General features: G+C 47.4%; 1 protein-coding gene across 2 annotated transcripts in view; it reads right to left on the bottom strand.

Annotated features, from left to right (window-relative positions):
- Nucleotides 1-1,197: 1,197 nt before the first annotated feature.
- Nucleotides 1,198-18,473, bottom strand: part of WWC3 (WWC family member 3) — a 128,631-nt gene continuing 111,355 nt past the window's right edge. The window contains exons 16-24 of one of the 2 annotated variants that reach the window (XM_054472107.2): nucleotides 17,429-17,602; nucleotides 16,882-17,033; nucleotides 15,492-15,657; nucleotides 10,996-11,160; nucleotides 8,891-8,983; nucleotides 6,701-6,928; nucleotides 6,103-6,230; nucleotides 4,153-4,223; nucleotides 1,198-3,577 (exon numbers count right to left, since the gene is read on the bottom strand). In XM_054472107.2, coding sequence (XP_054328082.1) covers nucleotides 4,157-4,223; nucleotides 6,103-6,230; nucleotides 6,701-6,928; nucleotides 8,891-8,983; nucleotides 10,996-11,160; nucleotides 15,492-15,657; nucleotides 16,882-17,033; nucleotides 17,429-17,602 — 1,173 coding nt within the window. In that variant the 3' untranslated portion in view covers nucleotides 1,198-3,577; nucleotides 4,153-4,156. Of the gene's footprint in view, nucleotides 4,224-6,102; nucleotides 6,231-6,700; nucleotides 6,929-8,890; nucleotides 8,984-10,995; nucleotides 11,161-15,491; nucleotides 15,658-16,881; nucleotides 17,034-17,428; nucleotides 17,603-18,473 lie in introns of both variants that reach the window. The other variant, XM_054472106.2, reaches the window with a different exon arrangement.

Below are 18,473 nucleotides of genomic sequence, written 5' to 3'. Positions count from 1 at the left end.
TCGCGCCACTGCATTGCAGGCTGGGCAACAGAGCAAGACTCCATCTCAAAAAAAAGCCAGACATAACTACAATGAGATACCACTTGGCATCCACTAAGACAGCTATAAGCAAAAGGACATAACAAGTGTTGGCCAGGATGTGGAGCAACTGCTGGCAGGAATGGGAAATGGTGCAGCTGCTTTGGAAACAGTCTGGCAAGTCCTCAAAGAGTTAAATATGGAGTTACCATGTAACCCAGTGATTCCACTTTTAGGTATAGACCTAAGAGAAATGAAAACATATATCCACAGAAAAGTTTAAATGTGAAAGTCCATAGCAGCATTATCCATAATGGCCAAAAAGTGGAAGCAAAGTGTCCATCAACTGATAAATGAAGAAAATGTGGCCTGTCCATGCAATGGAAGATGATTCAGCCATAAAAAAGAATGAAGTCTCAACACACACTACAACACGGATGAACCTTGAAAGCATTATGCTAAGTGAATGAACCCAGACACAAAGGCCACGTATTATAGTTATTGATATGAAATGTTCAGAACGGGCAAATGTGTAGAGACAGAGAGATCAGTGGTTGCTGGGGTCTCAGAGGATTGGGGAGCAACTGCTAATGAGTTTGAAGGCTTTTTTGGGGGGTGATGAAAACGTTCTAAAAACTGTGATATTTGCACGACTCTGAATATACTAAAACCACTGAATTATACATATTAAATGGGTGAATTGTATGGCATGTGAATTATATATCAAGAAAAGCTATTACCAAAAAAGAAAAACACAGACAAAAAAAATCCCAATAAGTGGATCATGTTTAGATTCTGTTCGAAGAGTTAAAGAAAGAATGACATGAGATAACTGGAAGAGAAAACCTTGGATATTTAGTAACAGTAAGGAATTATTAAATGCTAAGATGTGATAAGGTTATTATGTTTTTCTCTTTTAGCAATACATATTGAAATATTTAAAGATGAAACGATAAGCTGTATAGGCTTTGCTTCAAATTCTAAGAGGAGGTAGGCTGGAAGGTAAAGGAGAGGGCAGCCGTGAACGATCGTGTTGAAGCTGGGTGAGAGCTGCGTTCAGCTTACTATTTTCTCTGATTTTACACCTCCATTTTTATGCTTAAAAAACACACATTTTTATATATTTAGCCTTCCATAATTAAACATTCTTTTTCCATAAAACCACACATTTCCACTCTGTTCTTAAGGCAGGTTAGTTTAATTTTATAGAAGAAATATTTTTCAAACAGTACAAATGACACAATTAGAGAGAAAACAGTGACAAAAAAACAAAGAGATGAATACTGATTATAACTTATTCCCACAACAGAAGGCTACTTATTTCTACAATTATCAATCAAAGCCTGACAATTCAGTGATTAGATGAAGTGAAAGCCAAATTCCCTTTTACATGTGGTACTATTTCAAAAGAACCCTGGTGGCAGGATCCTGATGGTTTTGAGACCAGAACTGCTTCTAAAACCTGGCAGCATTTTTTGGTTTGTTTTTTGTTTTTATCGCGAGGCCTGGTAGATGGACAGATTGAAACATAGATGGAAACACCTAGGACTTCACTTTTCTGGCATGTGGGGTGTTTGCTGGGGTTGGCGTGGCAGTCTGAAGTAGTCAGAAGCTCCAACACCACGTCATGAATGACAAGCAACAAAGGGCACTTGGTGTCCTTCTGCCTGCTCGGGCCACCTCCAGTGCCTGCATCTGTGTCTGCAGAGAACTGTCCGGCTCTCTGGCCTTCCTTTGTCTTTTCTTTCCTTGTCATGGCTGCATTAAGCTGCAAAAGCGGACACAGGCAGGGAGGCAGGGGGAGGTTCAAAGGAAAGGTGGCAAACACGAGGGCTCCTTGGACTGATACGGAAGCAGGCGCTGCATCTGTTTCTTGCGGGCTATCAGTGAGATTCTATTTTTAAAAAACCCAGCCAGGCATGGAGGCTTGCCAGTCCAAGATCAGCCTGGGCAACCGAGCAAGACCTTGACTCTAAGGAAAACATCAAAATAGGCTCATGCCTATAATCTCAGAACTTTGGGAGGCTGAGGCAGGAGGCTCACTTGAGCCCAGGAGGTTGAGGCTGCAGTGAGCTATGATCACGTCACCGCACTCCAGCCTGGGCAACAAAGCAAGACCCTGTCTCAAAAACAAAACGAAACGAAACAAAACAAAAAAACAAAAAACAAAAAACCCCTTTGGGTGTCGGCAGGCTGGGCAGTGAAATTTATTTGAAAACATTTGTCTAGGGCTTCCTGCACTGACACAGTGGGTTTCCCCACATTACTACTTAATAGGGCTTGGCAGAAAAGTAGCCTCAATCCCTCCCATTTAGAGAGATCCTTGTGGGGCACAGGCTGGGTGTCCTGGGGCCGAGGTGGAAATGAGCTGCTCCCCTGAACAGCCTAGGGTCCGGCAGTGTGGATGGTTGTTTGTTGCCCTTCAAAGTTTCAACAGCTGGGGCCTGGAGACAGGGCCTGCCCAGCAGCGCTGGGAAGGACCCAAGGTGCTCCGTGTCTCCCCACCTCTGTTGTGGGCACATATAAAAAGGAATTGGCCAAAAAGAAAAAAAAAAAAAGGCAAAACATGCAAGGCTAGAGGCAGAAATACATAGCAAGAGACAAGAACTGTGAAAAGCATCAGGATTTCAGTCTTACCACCACTGACGAATTCCATTGTCTGTGATAGGTCGCGTGTCAATGAAATGCTTTTACAAAATCCACTTTTAATAAATGTAAAAAGGAAAGCAGGTTATACAAGGGGGGAAGCTACAGACTGATGAGAAGAGAGAGGCCTGATTCAAAGGGATGTCTCCAAGGGAAGGGAAGAAAGGTCCAGGAGGAAGAGTTCCGAGTTCTGGTTCCTCTGACATTTCCTGTGGCCCACCCCATTGATTCAAATCGAGGCCTCATCGAGAAGAGTGCATTTCATCCACAATAAATATGTATTAGGCAAAATATTTATATCATTTGGCATTTCAAAGAATAATGGCATACTTTGATTACATTAAAAAATGTTTTTCCTCACAAGTTAGTTCTAAGATTTTTTGAGGAATAGTGGGACGACTCCAGTACAGGGAGCCTCCTGACTCAAACCTGATCCTCTCCTCTGGACGACTCGCTGGGTAGTTCTAGTTTACCCGTATGTCCTTCCCTCCCCCAAACAAGCACCTTCAAAGGTGATGGTGTGTATGTCCTAACTGCTATATTCACCCACGGAGTCAACGAGCGTGGGCGTTCCTACTTCCTCGTTCCCTTTCACTTTCCTTCGTTGACACAGTGGCGTGGCAGGAGTTCCTCCGCCACCCTCCTGGTCTGTTACAGTCGGACAGGGCGGGGTGGGGGGAGGCGGGCAGCATGGACAGCCACCACGGACAGTCAGGCTGAAGCCCCACAGACAGCCACCACAAGCAAGCAGGCTGAAGCCCCGTACACCAGAGGCTCTGGCGCCTGCTTCAGACTCACGCTGAGCACAGAAAGATGCTTCCGAAGACAACACAGAAATGAGCGGTTGGCGTGCAGCCCACACCGGAGACTGACCTCTGCAACACACACATGCTTCCGAGTCACGATTGAATCACTGCAGGGGACATTTTAACATGACATCAAGGGAGTGAATGTGTACGATATACATGGTAAATGCACATATGATACGGTGACAAATTTAGCACATAGTGTTCGCATTTCAGGTGTCAAAAACAAAACCAGCCCCAAGTTCCGTTCTACTGCATGAAAAGTACTAAAGAACGAAATTTCAGTCTTAAAATACATCTTAAAGTCAGTATTTTCCTTCAAGGAAAAAAAAAGTACTATAAATAAATTACAATACAGTGAATTTGCCTGAACTCACTTCGTTTCTGTCTTCCAGCCTTTAAGTCAAATAAAACAGCATAAAAACTGTACATTCTTAACATGATAATTGATCTTTTATAAAATAACCTGTCTTCAGAGATGTCGATTTCACAACAAGGAAAAACCAAGCCCTGTTGCCGTCACTATTATAAAATATATATGTATAGATATACGTGTTTTTTTTTTTTTTACAAAATGTGTATATTAATAGCTTTGCACAAATATTTTAAAGACAAATTCAGCTAGTCTAAGAACTTCATGAAAATAAAACAGGCGGATAAATACTTCATGTGCACAACGCACTCCATCAGACGTCGTCGGCTGGGAGAGGAGGTATGTTGACCCTTGGCCTTGTGAAGAATGCTATCTTCTCCCTGGGACCGGAGAGGATTACAGGTCAGAAGCTGATATGAAGACACGGAAAGCTGGTGGCTCTCATATCAATCATGGCTTTTCTTATTCATACAACAAACTGAATTTAAGTCCCCAACAACACATGTGCTTGTATAGAGTCTCCAAATGTGAATTATGAAGAACCGTAAGGGCAGGGGTTTCTTCATCTCCAGTGCCTAGAATAGTGCCTGGTGTATATTAGGTGCTCAGGAAACACCTGTCGTATTAACGAATGAATGAAAAAGTGAAAACTATGTGAATATTAAATGTATACAAAAATTAGGGCTAAAAGACACATTTTATTCGCCCTTAACAAGGAAGGACACACTGACACATAGGCTACGACATGGATGAACCTCGAAAACCCTCGGCTGCGGGAAAGAAGCCAGATGCAAAAGTCCATGTAAGATATGATCCCATTCCTATGAAACAGGCAGAAAGGCACATCCCCAGAGACAGAGCTAGGGGAGGGAGAATGGGGAGTGACTGCTTAATGGGTATAGGGTTTACTTTTGGGGTGGTAAAAATGTTCTGAAACTAGACAGAGGGGGTGGTTGTGCAACATTGTGAATGCGCCAAAGGCTGAACTGTTCACTTTAAAATGAGTCATTTTATGTTATGTGAATTTCAACTTAATTTTTTCACAGACACAAAAGAATATTGATACATCTGTAAAAATCCCCTCAGCAAAAACAAAAACAGACAAAACCAATCTATACTATTAGAATTCAAGGTGGTGGTTACTCTAGTGTGGGATCTGGGGGCACTGATAATGATCGATTCTTAAGACGAGTTTGTAACAATTCACTGGACCACGTGTGTAGGATATGCAGCTTTCCTGCAGATACATTTTGCCTTAATCAAAAGTTAATTGAAAAAGCAAAGGTGGTCGGGTGCAGTGACTCATGCCTGTAATCCCAGAACTTTGGGCAGCTGAGGCAGGTGGATCGCTCAAGCTCAGGAGTTCGAGATCAGCCTGGGCAACACAGTGAGACCCCATCTCTACAAAAATGAGCAGGGCATGGTGGCATGTGCCTACAGTCCCAGCTACTTGGGAGGGTGAGGTGGGAGGATCACTTGACTCTGGGAGTGTGGAGCCATGACTGAGCCACCACACTCCAGCCTGGCTGACAGAGTGAGACCCTGTCTGGGGGTGGGGGGACATATATGTATGTGTATGTATATCACTGTTATTTACAATAGCAAACATTTGAAGACGAGCATGTTATAAAATATAGTGGTTGAGTAAACTATTAGATGAGACATTATAGTCAAACAAGATAGCAGATTATATAGCAACATGGAATATTTTAATTTAAAAAATGCTAAATGCAAAACTGAACTCACATTATGATTAGAAGTGGCATGAAAAAAACTGTAGGAAAAAAGATCAGGATAAAAACATGAAAATACACTACTGGCTGCAGTGGATTCCTGTTTTGTTCTCAACTTCCCATGGGTTTTAAAGACTCACAGGGCCAGATGCAGGGGCTCACGCCTGTAATCTCAGCACTTTGGGAGGCTGAGGCAGGTGGATCATTTGAGGTCAGGAGTTTGAGATCAGCCTGGGCAACATGGCAAAACCCAGTCTACTAAAATTTAAAAATTAGCCGGGTATGGTAGCGTGCATCTGTAATCCCAGCTACTCGGGAGTTGAGGCATGAGACTTGCTTGAGCCCAGAGGGCAGAGGGTGCAGTGAGACGAGATCGCACCACTGCACTCCAGCCTGGGTGACAGAGTGAGACTCTGTCTCAGAAGAAAAACAAAAACAGACTCACTGTACTTTTTACCATGCCAAAGGCACGACAGTAAGGAGGAAGCAGGGCCGAGGGGCCGGCCTTGCCATGCCTCCACCATACCTAAAGGTCTGCACTTGGATGGGCTCCTTGTGGCTCTGCCCACGCAGCTGGTAGATCTCCTTGGAGGCCTTCTTCAGCATCTTCTCAGCTGCCTGCTCATGACGGTAGTCAAGTTTGGTCTGTCTTGTCTGGAACAGCAACATTGGACCAACAAGATGATTTTATTGATTTTTTTTTTTTTTTTTAAAGGAAGAATGAGTAAGTTCACTGCCAGCCCTGGAGCCCAGAAGAACCAACCACAGTCAGTGAGTGGTGACCCAGGAGGGAGTAAGGCCCACCTCACCCACACTCCCCCCAAGGAATTCCTCCCAGGAGACAGAGGCCGGGGTGGCTGGAGTCAGGCCTGGCGACTGGGGACCCAGAATGTTCCGCCGACAAGGTGGGGAGGGCCCGTGGCCCCTCCTCCAGCACCCGCAGCCTCCAGATGCACGCAGGAGCCACACAGACGCCACCCTCGCAGCCCACAGAGGGAGAAGGGGCTCCAATAGCCCAGTGGTGGGGCACTTCAGGGACCACCTCCGTGTCTGGGAGGCTCCCTTCAGAGCCTGAAGCAGGGAGCAGTGAGGTGCAGGTGGGAGCTGGCCACAGGGGACCCCACCTGCCGCTCGGCCTCCCGCAGCAGGCCACGGAGCCGCTCGTCCCGAAGCACCCAGGGTGGGAGGTCAGTCTGGCCACGGAGCTGGGCGTCCTCCAACCGCTGCCGCAGCTCACGGAGGGCGCAGAGCTCCTCATTCAGCTGCCTCTGCCGTGTTCTCGACGCCTGGAGATCCAGCTCCAAGTCCAGGGAGGTGCGGGCCATGAGCTCAGCCAGGGAAGACCTGCATGACTGCAAGAGACGCCAGCTGTGAGCCCTCACTCAGGCCTTCTAGAAGGTTCTTCCACAATTAATAGGAGACAGGTCAGGCACACGTATTTCTCTAAGCACGCTCAAGGTTAAAAAACACAGATGTGGGCAAGAGGAATGTACATCTCTAGTTCAGTATCAAGGTTAGTAACAGCAAATTGTTTTTCTTTAATGATGACCTATGTATTGGCAGAAGTGTGCAGCAACAGATGCTCTTATATGGGGCTGGCAGGATCAAAAATGGAAACAATCTTTCTGAAGGGCCATTTGAGAATATATATATGTCTACAGCAAACCTGCATCTGAAAGGCATAACTGCTGACATGCAAAAGTGGTCCAATTAAGGTTTATGACAGAAAAAAAAATGTAAGTCTATAACAGCAGGAAACATTAAATAAATTACAAGGCCAGTATAAAATGTAGCCATTGTAACAAGTTGAAAAAAATATATGGACATGGAAAAATCTTAATGATCCACTGTACAAGGGGAAAGTATGTTATAAACCACGAGTGCTTGTCGTTTAAAAAAAAGTATATACACTCCCATGCAAACACACAGACACACATGTGCAAGCTGTCCAAAGCTTCCCTCCCCATATAAGCCTCAAGTAAGCAAACATACCTATGCTCAGGAAAGCCCTGACAGGGAAAAGACTCTTGTCTGCGGAACTGAAAGCAGTACTTCCCATCCAATGGGAAACAGAACCCTGAGACGGCAGTCACCGCAGCAAAACCACAAATCCATTCGCCAATCACCATGGGTCAGTGGCCTGAGTCACGGTATGTTTTTACACACACAACACTATTTTGCATATACACAGAATTTAAATACAAATATGGGTTGTAACTTAACAAATATAAATTCTTTAAAAGCACTGCTGAATTCCCAGCAGAGCTTCGTGGTTCTCAACCAGGAGAATCTGGCCCCCCGGGGTACAGCTGGCAATGTCTGTGGACATTTCGAGTGTCACAACTGCTGTGTATGTGATGGGGTGTTACTGGCATCTGGTGGGTGGAGCCCAGGGACGCTGCTCAACATCCTACAGTGCATGGGGCAGCCCCCACAGCAAACAATGAGCCTGTCTGAAATGCCAGCAGCGGTGCTGCTGAGAGACACTTCTGCAGCCAAATTATGCACTTTTTTTTTTTTTTTTTTTTTGAGACGGAGTCTTGCTCTGTCTCCCAGGCTGGAGTGCAGTGGCGCGATCTAAGCTCACTGCAACCTCTGCCTCCCGGGTTCATGCAGTTCTCCTGCCTCAGCCTTCTGAGTAGCTGAGATTACAGGCACGTGCTGCCATGTCTGGCTAATTTTCGTAATTTTAGTAGAGACGGGGTTTCACCATTTTGGACAGGCTGGTCTCAAACTCCTGACCTCAGGTGATCTGCCCGCCTCAGCCTCCCAAAGTGTTGGGATTATAGGCGTAAGCCACCACGCCAGGCCCAAATTATAAACTTTCTTATTCTTCCCAGTCAGCAGCCACTATTCTATGTGGTGGAGCACAACTGTCACATGGAAATTGGGGTTTTTTTGTGTGTCTGTCTCTCTTCCTCTCTATACACACACACACACACACGCACACACACACAAAAATATATATATATATATATATATATATACACAAACGATCCCTGCCCAGAAAAGCAATATGTTGAAAAACTCAACTTTTCTAAACTATATATACTCTCCTGTCAAAAAAAGAGAAAACAGGCTATTATATAAAAATGGTTATTTATTATACTGAAGAATGTAAAGATCACAGACTATCTGAAATCATGAGACTATCTTAAGAAATATTAGCAACATTATGACATTACATCTGTTAAGTAAACAAGAAATAGAAATACTACCTTTCATTTACATGACATTAAATATTACTTTTTAAGGCTTGTAAAAATCACTCGCAGGGCAAGCACAGATTCCATATTTGTTTACAGGGCACATACCTGCTTATAGCGAAGGGTTCGTCTTTCCAAAGTATTTCGGACAAAGGGGGACTTCCGGGGCAGCGTTGAACTGTCGCTGTCACTACGATAAAGCTGCACCAAAAAGAATGATGTTCAGAAACAATTTCTCAGCAATGCACAGTTCATTGTGTGTGTGTACTCAGAGTCTCAGAATGGATTATTTTCGTCCTCTTCACAGGCTCTCGAGTGCACTTATGATTATTGGTGCTTGTAGCAGGTCTTTGGGTTTCAATTTAAACAAGAGTTTCCGCTAAAATGAAAAAAAAAAAAAACAAAAACAAAGCAAACGAAACCCTCCCCCAGTTTCCAGGCTAACTGAACCAACAAAATCTCTGTGTGATCGATACCAACGCCATTTCGTGCCCTGTACAGCCCCCATGAAGTCTAGCGCTGCCCTCAGCACAATTCACTTTTCCTCAGTCTTTCTCATGTGCTGTATTTGTGGCTTTGGCAATAGCTGGGGAAAGTGACTTCCAAAAAAGAGACTCACTCCTGGTAGTAGGACAAGCCAACATTGCCACCTGCAGCTGTGCCCATCAAAGGACAGGGTGTGCTTTTAAACAGGAAAGTAAAGAATGTCATCTTTATGGGAGCCAAGTCATTACAGCCTTCATTTGGTGGCGGGGTCTCACCTCAGGATCAGTGTGAATCTGTGTGAAATCCAACATCCCTGCCTTCGTGGCCTTATTTTCCACGCCAGTAAACCTATTCAGGAAGTGCAGCGGTCTGGCAGCATACCTGCTCGGCGTTCATACAAACATACAGAACAGCGAAGCATCCAGAAGCATCGCCAGTAAGTGCAGCTGTTACGCAGGCACACAGAGCATTTCCTCTGAGTAAGCAAAGCACTACCTGCTTGCACCCTCCCTGCCTCAATAAGCAGCCCCGCCAGCCGCCATGTTGGTGGCTCGGCAGGAGCCTGGAACAAGGAGGGCGGTGAGCATGGCCTTCCATCTAGAACGTCCAGCCAAGTGCTTGAGCATCAGCCTCCATGGGGCTGAAGTGTGACGGGTGGGAGGGCCCGGACTGGACCCGGCACCACCCGGGGGCAGCTGCCACCAGGGACACTTCAGACCAATGAGACAACAGCGGCGGGTCTCACCAACATGGCTGAGAGGCCGTTTTGGCCATCTAGGCCCCCTCCCACAGTGTCTGCCACATCTCCTTGGAGGGTCTGAGGCCCTTCCCTCTCCGAAGATCTGCCTTGGCTCTGCCCTCATGGAGCAAGCACCTCCAGGGCAGCTGCCTTCTTCAACAGCCCCAATTCAGAGGTTCTCAACCAAATGGCCCCTCCAGGTCACTGTGTCATGAGCCATCATCCTTAAAAGCCCTTTCTGTACAAGTCCATGCTGGCACTATCACTCTGTCCTACCTTCATTGATCACACTGGCTCGAGTCTTCCCTCGACACACCTTGGGGTTCTCAGCCTTGTGTGACATGCTAGAACCATCTGGGTGCTTCCGGAAGTTCTGATGCCCAGGCCTTACCCGTGACCAATGGCAAATCTCTGGGGTGCTATGTGGGTACCAGGATCTGTTGAATCCCCCGACATGATTTGACTGCAAGGCACAGCCATGGCTGAGAACCGCTGAGCGCCTCCCACTCATCCGCAGGTGGGGAATTTACATGTGGGTGAGTGAGAACCCACCGCCCCTTTGCCAGGACCATCCACCCTCTGGCCCAGAAACCTGGCTGCCCCACAGGGCTCCAAGCCACTCAGGTTCCCGGCTCCTCCAGCTGAACCCATTCAAGAGAGCCCCTGCTTCCACCTGTTCCTTAGGCTGAGGTAGAAATTATTTGCCCTGCTTCCTGCCCACAGGTCAATACACACATAACAGTGAAAACTGGGGGAAGGGATGAATTTGAATCCTGAACAAATCCAGAATCAGATAAGCATGGTAGGACATGCGGGGAGATCACAACACCGATGTCATCACCACATAACTATAAAGTTCATACTTCATGGATTGGTATTATTGGTGCAAATACATATGCCTTTCAGTATAAACAGCAGAAAAAAAAAAATCACAAAGGGGACGGAAGACAAAACATTCCAGACAGGTGACAAAGGAATTCCAACTTACTCTGCAAACATACTGGCTTCGTGCTCCAGGCGAGAAGGTCTGGGAACGGACAATCGTGCCACTCCGAACAAAAGGTGACCCTCGGGCGCGGCGGCTGGGCCGCTCCTTCAGGAGGCTGGCTGCTTCTTCCGGAAAGAGATCTTCCGTGTTGGTTTCCTTATCAACCTAGGGAGTGGTTCGCTCATGACCATGGCTTCTTTCATAATGTGAGCAATAAACTTACGGGAACAACCATGTCCTTCACTTCTCCACTTGGGGTTTAGCTGGCGTTTCACATGTGGCACGTCCACAATGGAACGGCTGATATCCCCCCAACCCCACCCCAGCCCCTCCTCTCACAGGGATCTCAACTTTCCATTTGTTCATGCAAAGAACGTTAGGGCCACCCCGGACTTCCGATCTCTTTTGCACACCCCATAACTGGTCCAAGAGCGATCTCTGCTGGCTCTGTGTTCAAGATCAAGTGGGTTTTGAGCGCTTGTCAGCAACCTTTCACCTGAGTCGCCATTATCTCATGCCTGGATGAGTACAGTAGGTGCCTCACCAGTCTTCCCAATTCCACACCTCTCTGCCTTTCGATCTATTCTCAACACAGCAACCAGGGACATCTCAGGAAAACTGGCCAAAGGTGGAAACACCCCAAATGTCCATTGACAGATCAATGGATCAACAAAATGTGGTCTTATCCACACAAGGGAATAGCATTCAGCCATAAAAACCAGTGGAGTGTTTATACATGCTAAAATGTAAATAAACCTTGAAAATATCCTGCTGAGTGAAAGAAGCCATGCGCCAAAGGCTACATAGTATATGATTCCACTTCTGGAAACATCCGGAAGAGGTAAATCCACACAGCTAGAAAGATTTTGGTGGCTGTACGTGGCTGGGGGGAGGGAGAATGGGAGTGACTGCTCAGTGGGGACGGGTTTTACTCTGGGGTGATTGAAACGTCATGAAACTAGATAGAGGTGGCGGGTGAGCAACACTGTGGACTAAATGCCACTGATGCATACACTTTAAAATGCTTCCCTTTATGTGAACTTCAACTCAATAAATTTTAGAAAACACTAAGGAAAAAGCTTCAGTCAGATCATGTTGCCACCGGGCTCAAAACCCACCAGCTTCTCATGCCCTCAGAGAAAAGGCAGGGTCCTGAGTGGGCCCTGCACGATCTGGCCACTTCACTCCCTTCGTCCTCAGCACCGCCCCACAACACACACCGGCTGCTCCCACAACTGACCATGCTTCTGCACAAAGCTCTGAGCTCCCTTCCTTGACAACCTCTACTCAAACACTGCCTTCTCAGTGAGGCCCTTCAGGGCCCTGTTTTTTAAAATATTGTGGGAAAAAAACATACAACAAAATTTACCATATTAACCATTTGTACAGGCACAGTTCAGTAGCGTCTATTCACATTGATGTGCAACAGATCTCCAGAACGTCTTTACCTTGCAAATCTGAAACTCTGTCCTCTCCACTAAACAACAACTCCCCATTCCCACTCCTGAGATAGAGCAGAGACCCCGTTTTAGGGGCCTGCAGACCTCCCGAGCATGGAAATAAAGGAAAATCAATTTCTTTCAAGGGAAATTCCAGGTACCTCGCTATCCCTGAGATGTAAGTAAGTAACTTGATAAGCAAGAAGGTAATAGTAGCCTAAAACAATAGCCAAGGAAGTTAGAGTCTGGAGATGTTTGGTTCCCTAGAGAAACTAAAGATATCTTGGTCAGGTGCGGTGGCTCACGCCCGTAATCCCAGCACTTTGGGAGGCCAAGGCAGGTGGATCACTTGAGGCCAGGAGTTCGAGACCAGCCTGGCCAACGTGATGAAACCCCGTCTCTACTAAAAAAAAAAAAAAAAAAAACATTCAGCCAGGCATGGTGGTGGGCGCCTGTAATCCCAGCTACTTGGGAGGCTGAGCCATGAGAATTGCTTGAACCTCAGAGGCAGAGGTTGCGGTGAGCTGAGATCACGCCACTGCACTGCAGCCTGGGCGACAGAGCGAGACTCCATCTCAGAAAAGAAAAAAGAAACCAAAGACATCTTAACATATGTCCCTGATTGTCTTTCAGAAACCCAGACCCCCACCAAAGGGACCCGCTGGCACAGACCTCAGATAAGGGGGAGCTGAGGACTGCACTCTGACCCTTGCTCTTTATTCTGAATCTCTTCCTGAGGGGTCTGGAGGGAGTCACACCTACAAGTCAGAGTTAACTATCTTTTCTGCTGACCCCAAATTTTTAGACAAAGCTTTGCCTCCTGAACCAATTGCAATCAGAAAATCTTTGAATCCATCTACGTCCTGTAAGCCCCCACATTAAGATATCCTATCCTTCTAGGCCAAAAGCAATGTGTAACCTCCATGGATTGGTTTAGGATTTTGCCTGTGACTTCCGCTTTCCTGAAATTTACCTCTGCCTTTAAAAACCCTTCCCTGTAAGGCACGGGGAGGCTGAGTCTTAAGTGTGAGCTGCCCAAATCTCCTTGTTTGGCGCCTGCAAATAAATGCCCTCTTTCTACCGGTGCAAAACACCTTCGTGCAGACACCTGGTTTTACTGCACCAAGCGAATGGACCCCAGTTCCGTTCTGTAACACATCCCCGCACCTATCCAAGCTCCTGGCAGCCACCATTCTATTTTCTGCCCCTGTGAATTCGACTACTCCAGGAACCTCACGACGGTATTTGTCTTTTTGTGCTTTTCTATTCTCTTAGCCAGCCACCAGTAACTCATTAGCATATAAAAAGATTTTTTTCAGGCTGAGGCAGGAGAATGGCATGAACCCGGGAGGCGGAGCTTGCAGTGAGCCAAGATCGTGCCACTGCACTCCAGCTGGGGCGACAGAACGAGACTCTGTCTCAAAAAAAAAAAAAAAAAAGATTTTTTTTTTCAGATTCTAAGGATTTTAGGAGTTGTATGCCAGGAAACATGCAACTCAAAGAGTTGAAGACCAAATAAATATTCACACTGGCTTATTCACTCAGCATGAGTCCTCAAAGCTCATCCATGTTGCAGCGTGACAGAATTTCCGTCCATTTTAAGGTTGAATAATATTCTATTGCATGGATAGACCATGTTTTCTGTATCCACTCATCCATGATGGGCACTTTAGTTGCTTCCACCTTTTGGCTACTGTGAATAATGCTGCTGCTATGAACATGGGTGTGCACATATTTCTTCAAGATCCTTTCAATTCTTCTGGATATACAGCCAGATATACCCAGAAGCGGGACTGCGGGATCCTACGGTGGTTCTATTTTTAATGCTTTGAAGAACCACCATAATGTTTTCCATAGCAGTTGCACCCTTTTATCATCCTGATGTTTGTAAAATGTAAATATAAATTTACATTTCTAAATGTGAACCCTTTCTAAAACTGCAAACCTCTGTACAAGTGTTTGCCCGCTTCCCTGACATTGCATTCTCCAGAAGCCCCCTTGCTCTCTGTGACATGAACGTTATGACAGCAATGTCTCCTTTGGCGCCTCCCTCTCAAGGGTGGGAGTTTGTGTTCTTTTATTTTTTTTCTTTTTCCTACTCACCCACTATACTAACTTTGTTGTATCTGTGATGCCCACACAGAAAGGGAGAATGCAAATGTGGTGAAGAACTAACAACTGTGGGATCCAGGTGAGGTGTACAGAGTATTTGTTGCATTATTCTAGCAACTTTACTGCAGATTTCACTTTTTCAAAACTAAAAGTTGAGGGAAGGGGAAACACCAAATAACCCTCCCACGGCCACTCGCCCTGGCTTGGGCTGCTGCTTTTTGAGATCTCAGAAAGTTGGACAAGGGCCATGACCAGCAGCCTGGTCCAAAACAACAACTAGGAACCTGCTGTGGGTCACAGCTTGGGAAGCTGCCGGGGGCAGATTTCACTTTGTGCTTCTGGGTGAGGGCAGGGGCGTGAGGGTGATAAAATACTTTTGTGAGCTGAACAGTGGGGAAACAAAGTTTCGAAACAGCATTGACAGAGTCTTCCCTGACCTCACAGGCGCTGTAAACATGAGACTTCTCCCCTAAAGACGGGGTGACAGTACAGCTAGGACAGCACTACATTTCACAAAAGGGGAAGAGGAACTACAAATGTCCAAAACCTATGGGACTCACGAACCCTCCGGAGCCTCTTTGTCCCTGAAGGTGGGAATGGATCAGCTGTGCCTATTCAAGCCCTTTACAGATCTCAGGGCCATTCACTTCTTTTCCTCAGCTCACAGTAAACCCAGCCTTAGCTGTGGCCCTCAAATCCAACAGCAGTGTCCATTTTACACCACAACACCCGGGCCACTGCGTGTGTGTGCAGGTCAGCCACGTGGCTCTCCTCCCCGGGAGCCCCGGCTCTGCTTGCCTTTGGTGCATCTTCCCCCATCCCCTCACACTTCCCACGAAGAATTTGAGGGCACACAGCCTCTCCTTCCAGGGCATTATACCTGGTACGTATGGCAAAATATTGGGGGTGAGGGGCTCCGGAAAATCTCCTATGTTTTCTACTTACCTTAAGAGGTGAGGGCTGAAATTTCTCGGGGCTGTAAGGCCCTGCCTGAGCAGCAAATGGGTGGCCCAGGATGGAGTCGATACCCATGCAACAGGGCTCTGGGTACGGAGGGCTGGTCTGGGTGCAGTTGCTACAGCCGCTATCCACCGAGTCCGCTTGCCAACTCCTGAAGGCGGACATTGCAGAAGCCCAAATGGTCACCAAATGGGATGTATTTCATGCTACTCTTAGAGCACAGTAGTAGAGGGAATGCAATAAAACCTATTTCTTTCCAATGATTGAAGACTGTTGCGTCTCTCATAAAGTAAAAAAGGGCGCTTCTGTTTTCCAGGGAAGATGGCTCTTGAAGGACTGTCCTTAAGAGGGGCCTTCTCTGTCACCAATGGCAGCCACTGAAGATCCCAGAAAACTGCACCACTCAGCCCCAAACCCCTCCCAACTCCTGTCCATCCCTGAACACAACACCTTCCCCTCTGCATGCACTATCGCTCCCCAAAATAAATTCCTCTGTAAACTAAACTCAGGGAAAGCCACTGGGAAGCAGCAGGAAGCCCTGGAAAGATGGTGCACTTTACGGAAAAATGCAGAAGTACAGCAATATGTACAGCACCTCCAGAGACGATGAACGCAAGCCAGGGCACCAGGGGCGCCCATTCTCCGGAATCATTCATCTATGGCATGCCAAGGATTCACCAATAGGCTGCTTCAGGTGAAGCAGAAAGGGACGCCGCATGACCTCATTTGTAGGAAGTGTCCAGACCGGCAAGGCCATAGACACAGAGGACAGATTTGTAGTTGCAGGGAATCAGAGGAGAACCTGGGAGCGCACTTGGCTAGGGATAGGCAGAGAGTGTGTGATGAAAATAAAATGCTGTAAAATTGACTGTGCCCATCCAGTCCTAAAAACCACCTAACTGTGCACTTTCAATGGGTGAACCGCATGGGAGGTAGATGATATCTCAATAAAGGTGTTAAAAAAGAAAAAAACCCAACAACTTCAAGGGACCTTATTGTATCCAATCCTGGGAGAGGGCAGTGCTTCAACAGCCCCACTCTCGACAAGAAACTCCAGGACAGACAGAAGGAAAGGGTGAAAAGCACACGTGAGAGTCAGGAGAGAGAGTTCGGGGAGCTGCCCTTGTCCAGACCAGCACTCAATTCCCACCAGAATCGACTTCTGGGCAGTGGTGCCTAAGGATTGCCCAGCACCTTCTATGGAGGCGTGGCTGAGGAAAGCAAGTGCACCTCAGAGAGAGGTGCACACTGGCTGTCTCCCCAGAGAAAATGTGCTTTCCCTCGACAGTTTTCACAAGCCTTCTGACCACAGGGCACCCATGCTCCTTTCCAGGGAGGGCATGAGCCGGAGCCTGCCCGCTGAGCTAGCCCTTACCGCTCGGATACGGCCTCGGCCTGTTCCTCCTTGCGCTCCATCTCCAGGACCTCCTCCTCCGTGTACTCCAGCTTGGCCCGCTCCTCGGCCAGTTCCCTCTCCACCGCCTGCAGCTGTGCCGTGGTTCTGGCCAGGAGCACCGTCACCGCATCCTGCAGGAGGAGGGGGTGCGTGAGGACAGCTCAGGCCAGCAGACCCTGCGCACAAGGCAGGTGTCCACATGGCACAGGTAGGAGGCCACTCTGCTGCCCTTCTGTGAGAAGAAACTCACCCTACCTAGGTCTGTGGTGGAGGCATTCATGTGGCCTCTTCCTGTAGCTCTGTGGGCTCATATTTAAAAGGAGCCAGTGTACCACCCATGACCATGAACACAGTTGCATTAAAAAAACATTCTCATGCAATGGCCATATGGAAACTCTACTCCTTTACCCCACTATACTGACTTATGTCTACAAAGACACTTCTAAGAAATGACTTCCCCAGGATAAAGCCAGTCTCAGGGTCGCGAAGGCAGCAGTGATCAGCTCCTTAGAGCAGGGCCAAGTACCGTCTTGCCGGAGATGGAGATGGTGTGTGCAGGGTCCCGGGCGGAGTTCTCTCCTGCACACCCAGCCTCTCGCGTCCTCGATGGCTCAGAGCTGGTGAACACCTGGACGGAATGCCAGCGCAGCTGCATCTCACTCAAACTGTCATAGTCAGCCAGGTTAATCTGAGCAATGCCCTGCAGGGGTATTAAAGAAATGCCAGAACAGCCACTGAATGATTTCGCCGTGATGACTAGAGTCCTTTAAAATATCCAGTTCAGGCAGGGCAGGTGGCTCATGCCTGTAATCCCAGGATTTTGGGAGGCCGAGGTGGGAGGACTGCTTGAGCCCAGGAGTTCGAGACCAGCCTGGGCAACAGAGCAAGACTCTGCCTCTATAAAAAATTTAAAAATCAGCCGGGCATGATGATGTACAACTGTGGTCCCAGCTACTCAGAAGGCTGCAGTGAGCCAAAATCATACCACTGCATTCCAGCCTGGGCAACAGAGTGAGATCCTGTCTCAAAAAAATCCAGTTCACCCTTCAATCTTTGTGTGTGTGTGTGTGTGTGCATGCGTGTGTGCATGTGTGTGTGATGGAGTCTTGCTCCGCTGCCCAGGCGGGAGTGCAGTGGTGCGATCTCAGCTCACTGCAACCTCCACCTCCCTGGTTCATGAGATTCCCTCGCCTCAGCCTCCCGAGTAGCTGGGATTACAAGCGTGCGCCACCACACCTGGCTAATTTTTGTATTTTTAGTAGAGACGGAGTTTCGCTATGTTGGCCAGGCTGGTCTCAAACTCCTGAGCTCAGGTGATCCACCCGCCTTGGCCACCCAAAGTGCTAGGATTACAGGCATGAGCCACTGTGCCCAGCCTACCCCTCAATCTTAACCAAACAAGACGTAAAATATTTCATTTCTACTTAAAGGACTGCAGCACAATGAAAGCAACTGCAGAGGAGTCTAATGGGTGGCTCCCTGGTCGCCTGTTCCGCCCAATCAGAAGTGCTGGGAAGGGAACAGACAGGGCAAAAGAATGGGCAACCTGGAGTGCTGGGCCAGGCTCACAG

The sequence above is a fragment of the Pongo pygmaeus genome, chromosome X, assembly GCF_028885625.2.
Source record: "Pongo pygmaeus isolate AG05252 chromosome X, NHGRI_mPonPyg2-v2.0_pri, whole genome shotgun sequence".
Classification (NCBI taxonomy): Eukaryota; Metazoa; Chordata; class Mammalia; order Primates; family Hominidae; genus Pongo; species Pongo pygmaeus.
The sequence above is the reverse complement of the archived record's forward strand: the minus strand, read 5'-3'. Positions and strand labels throughout refer to the sequence as shown.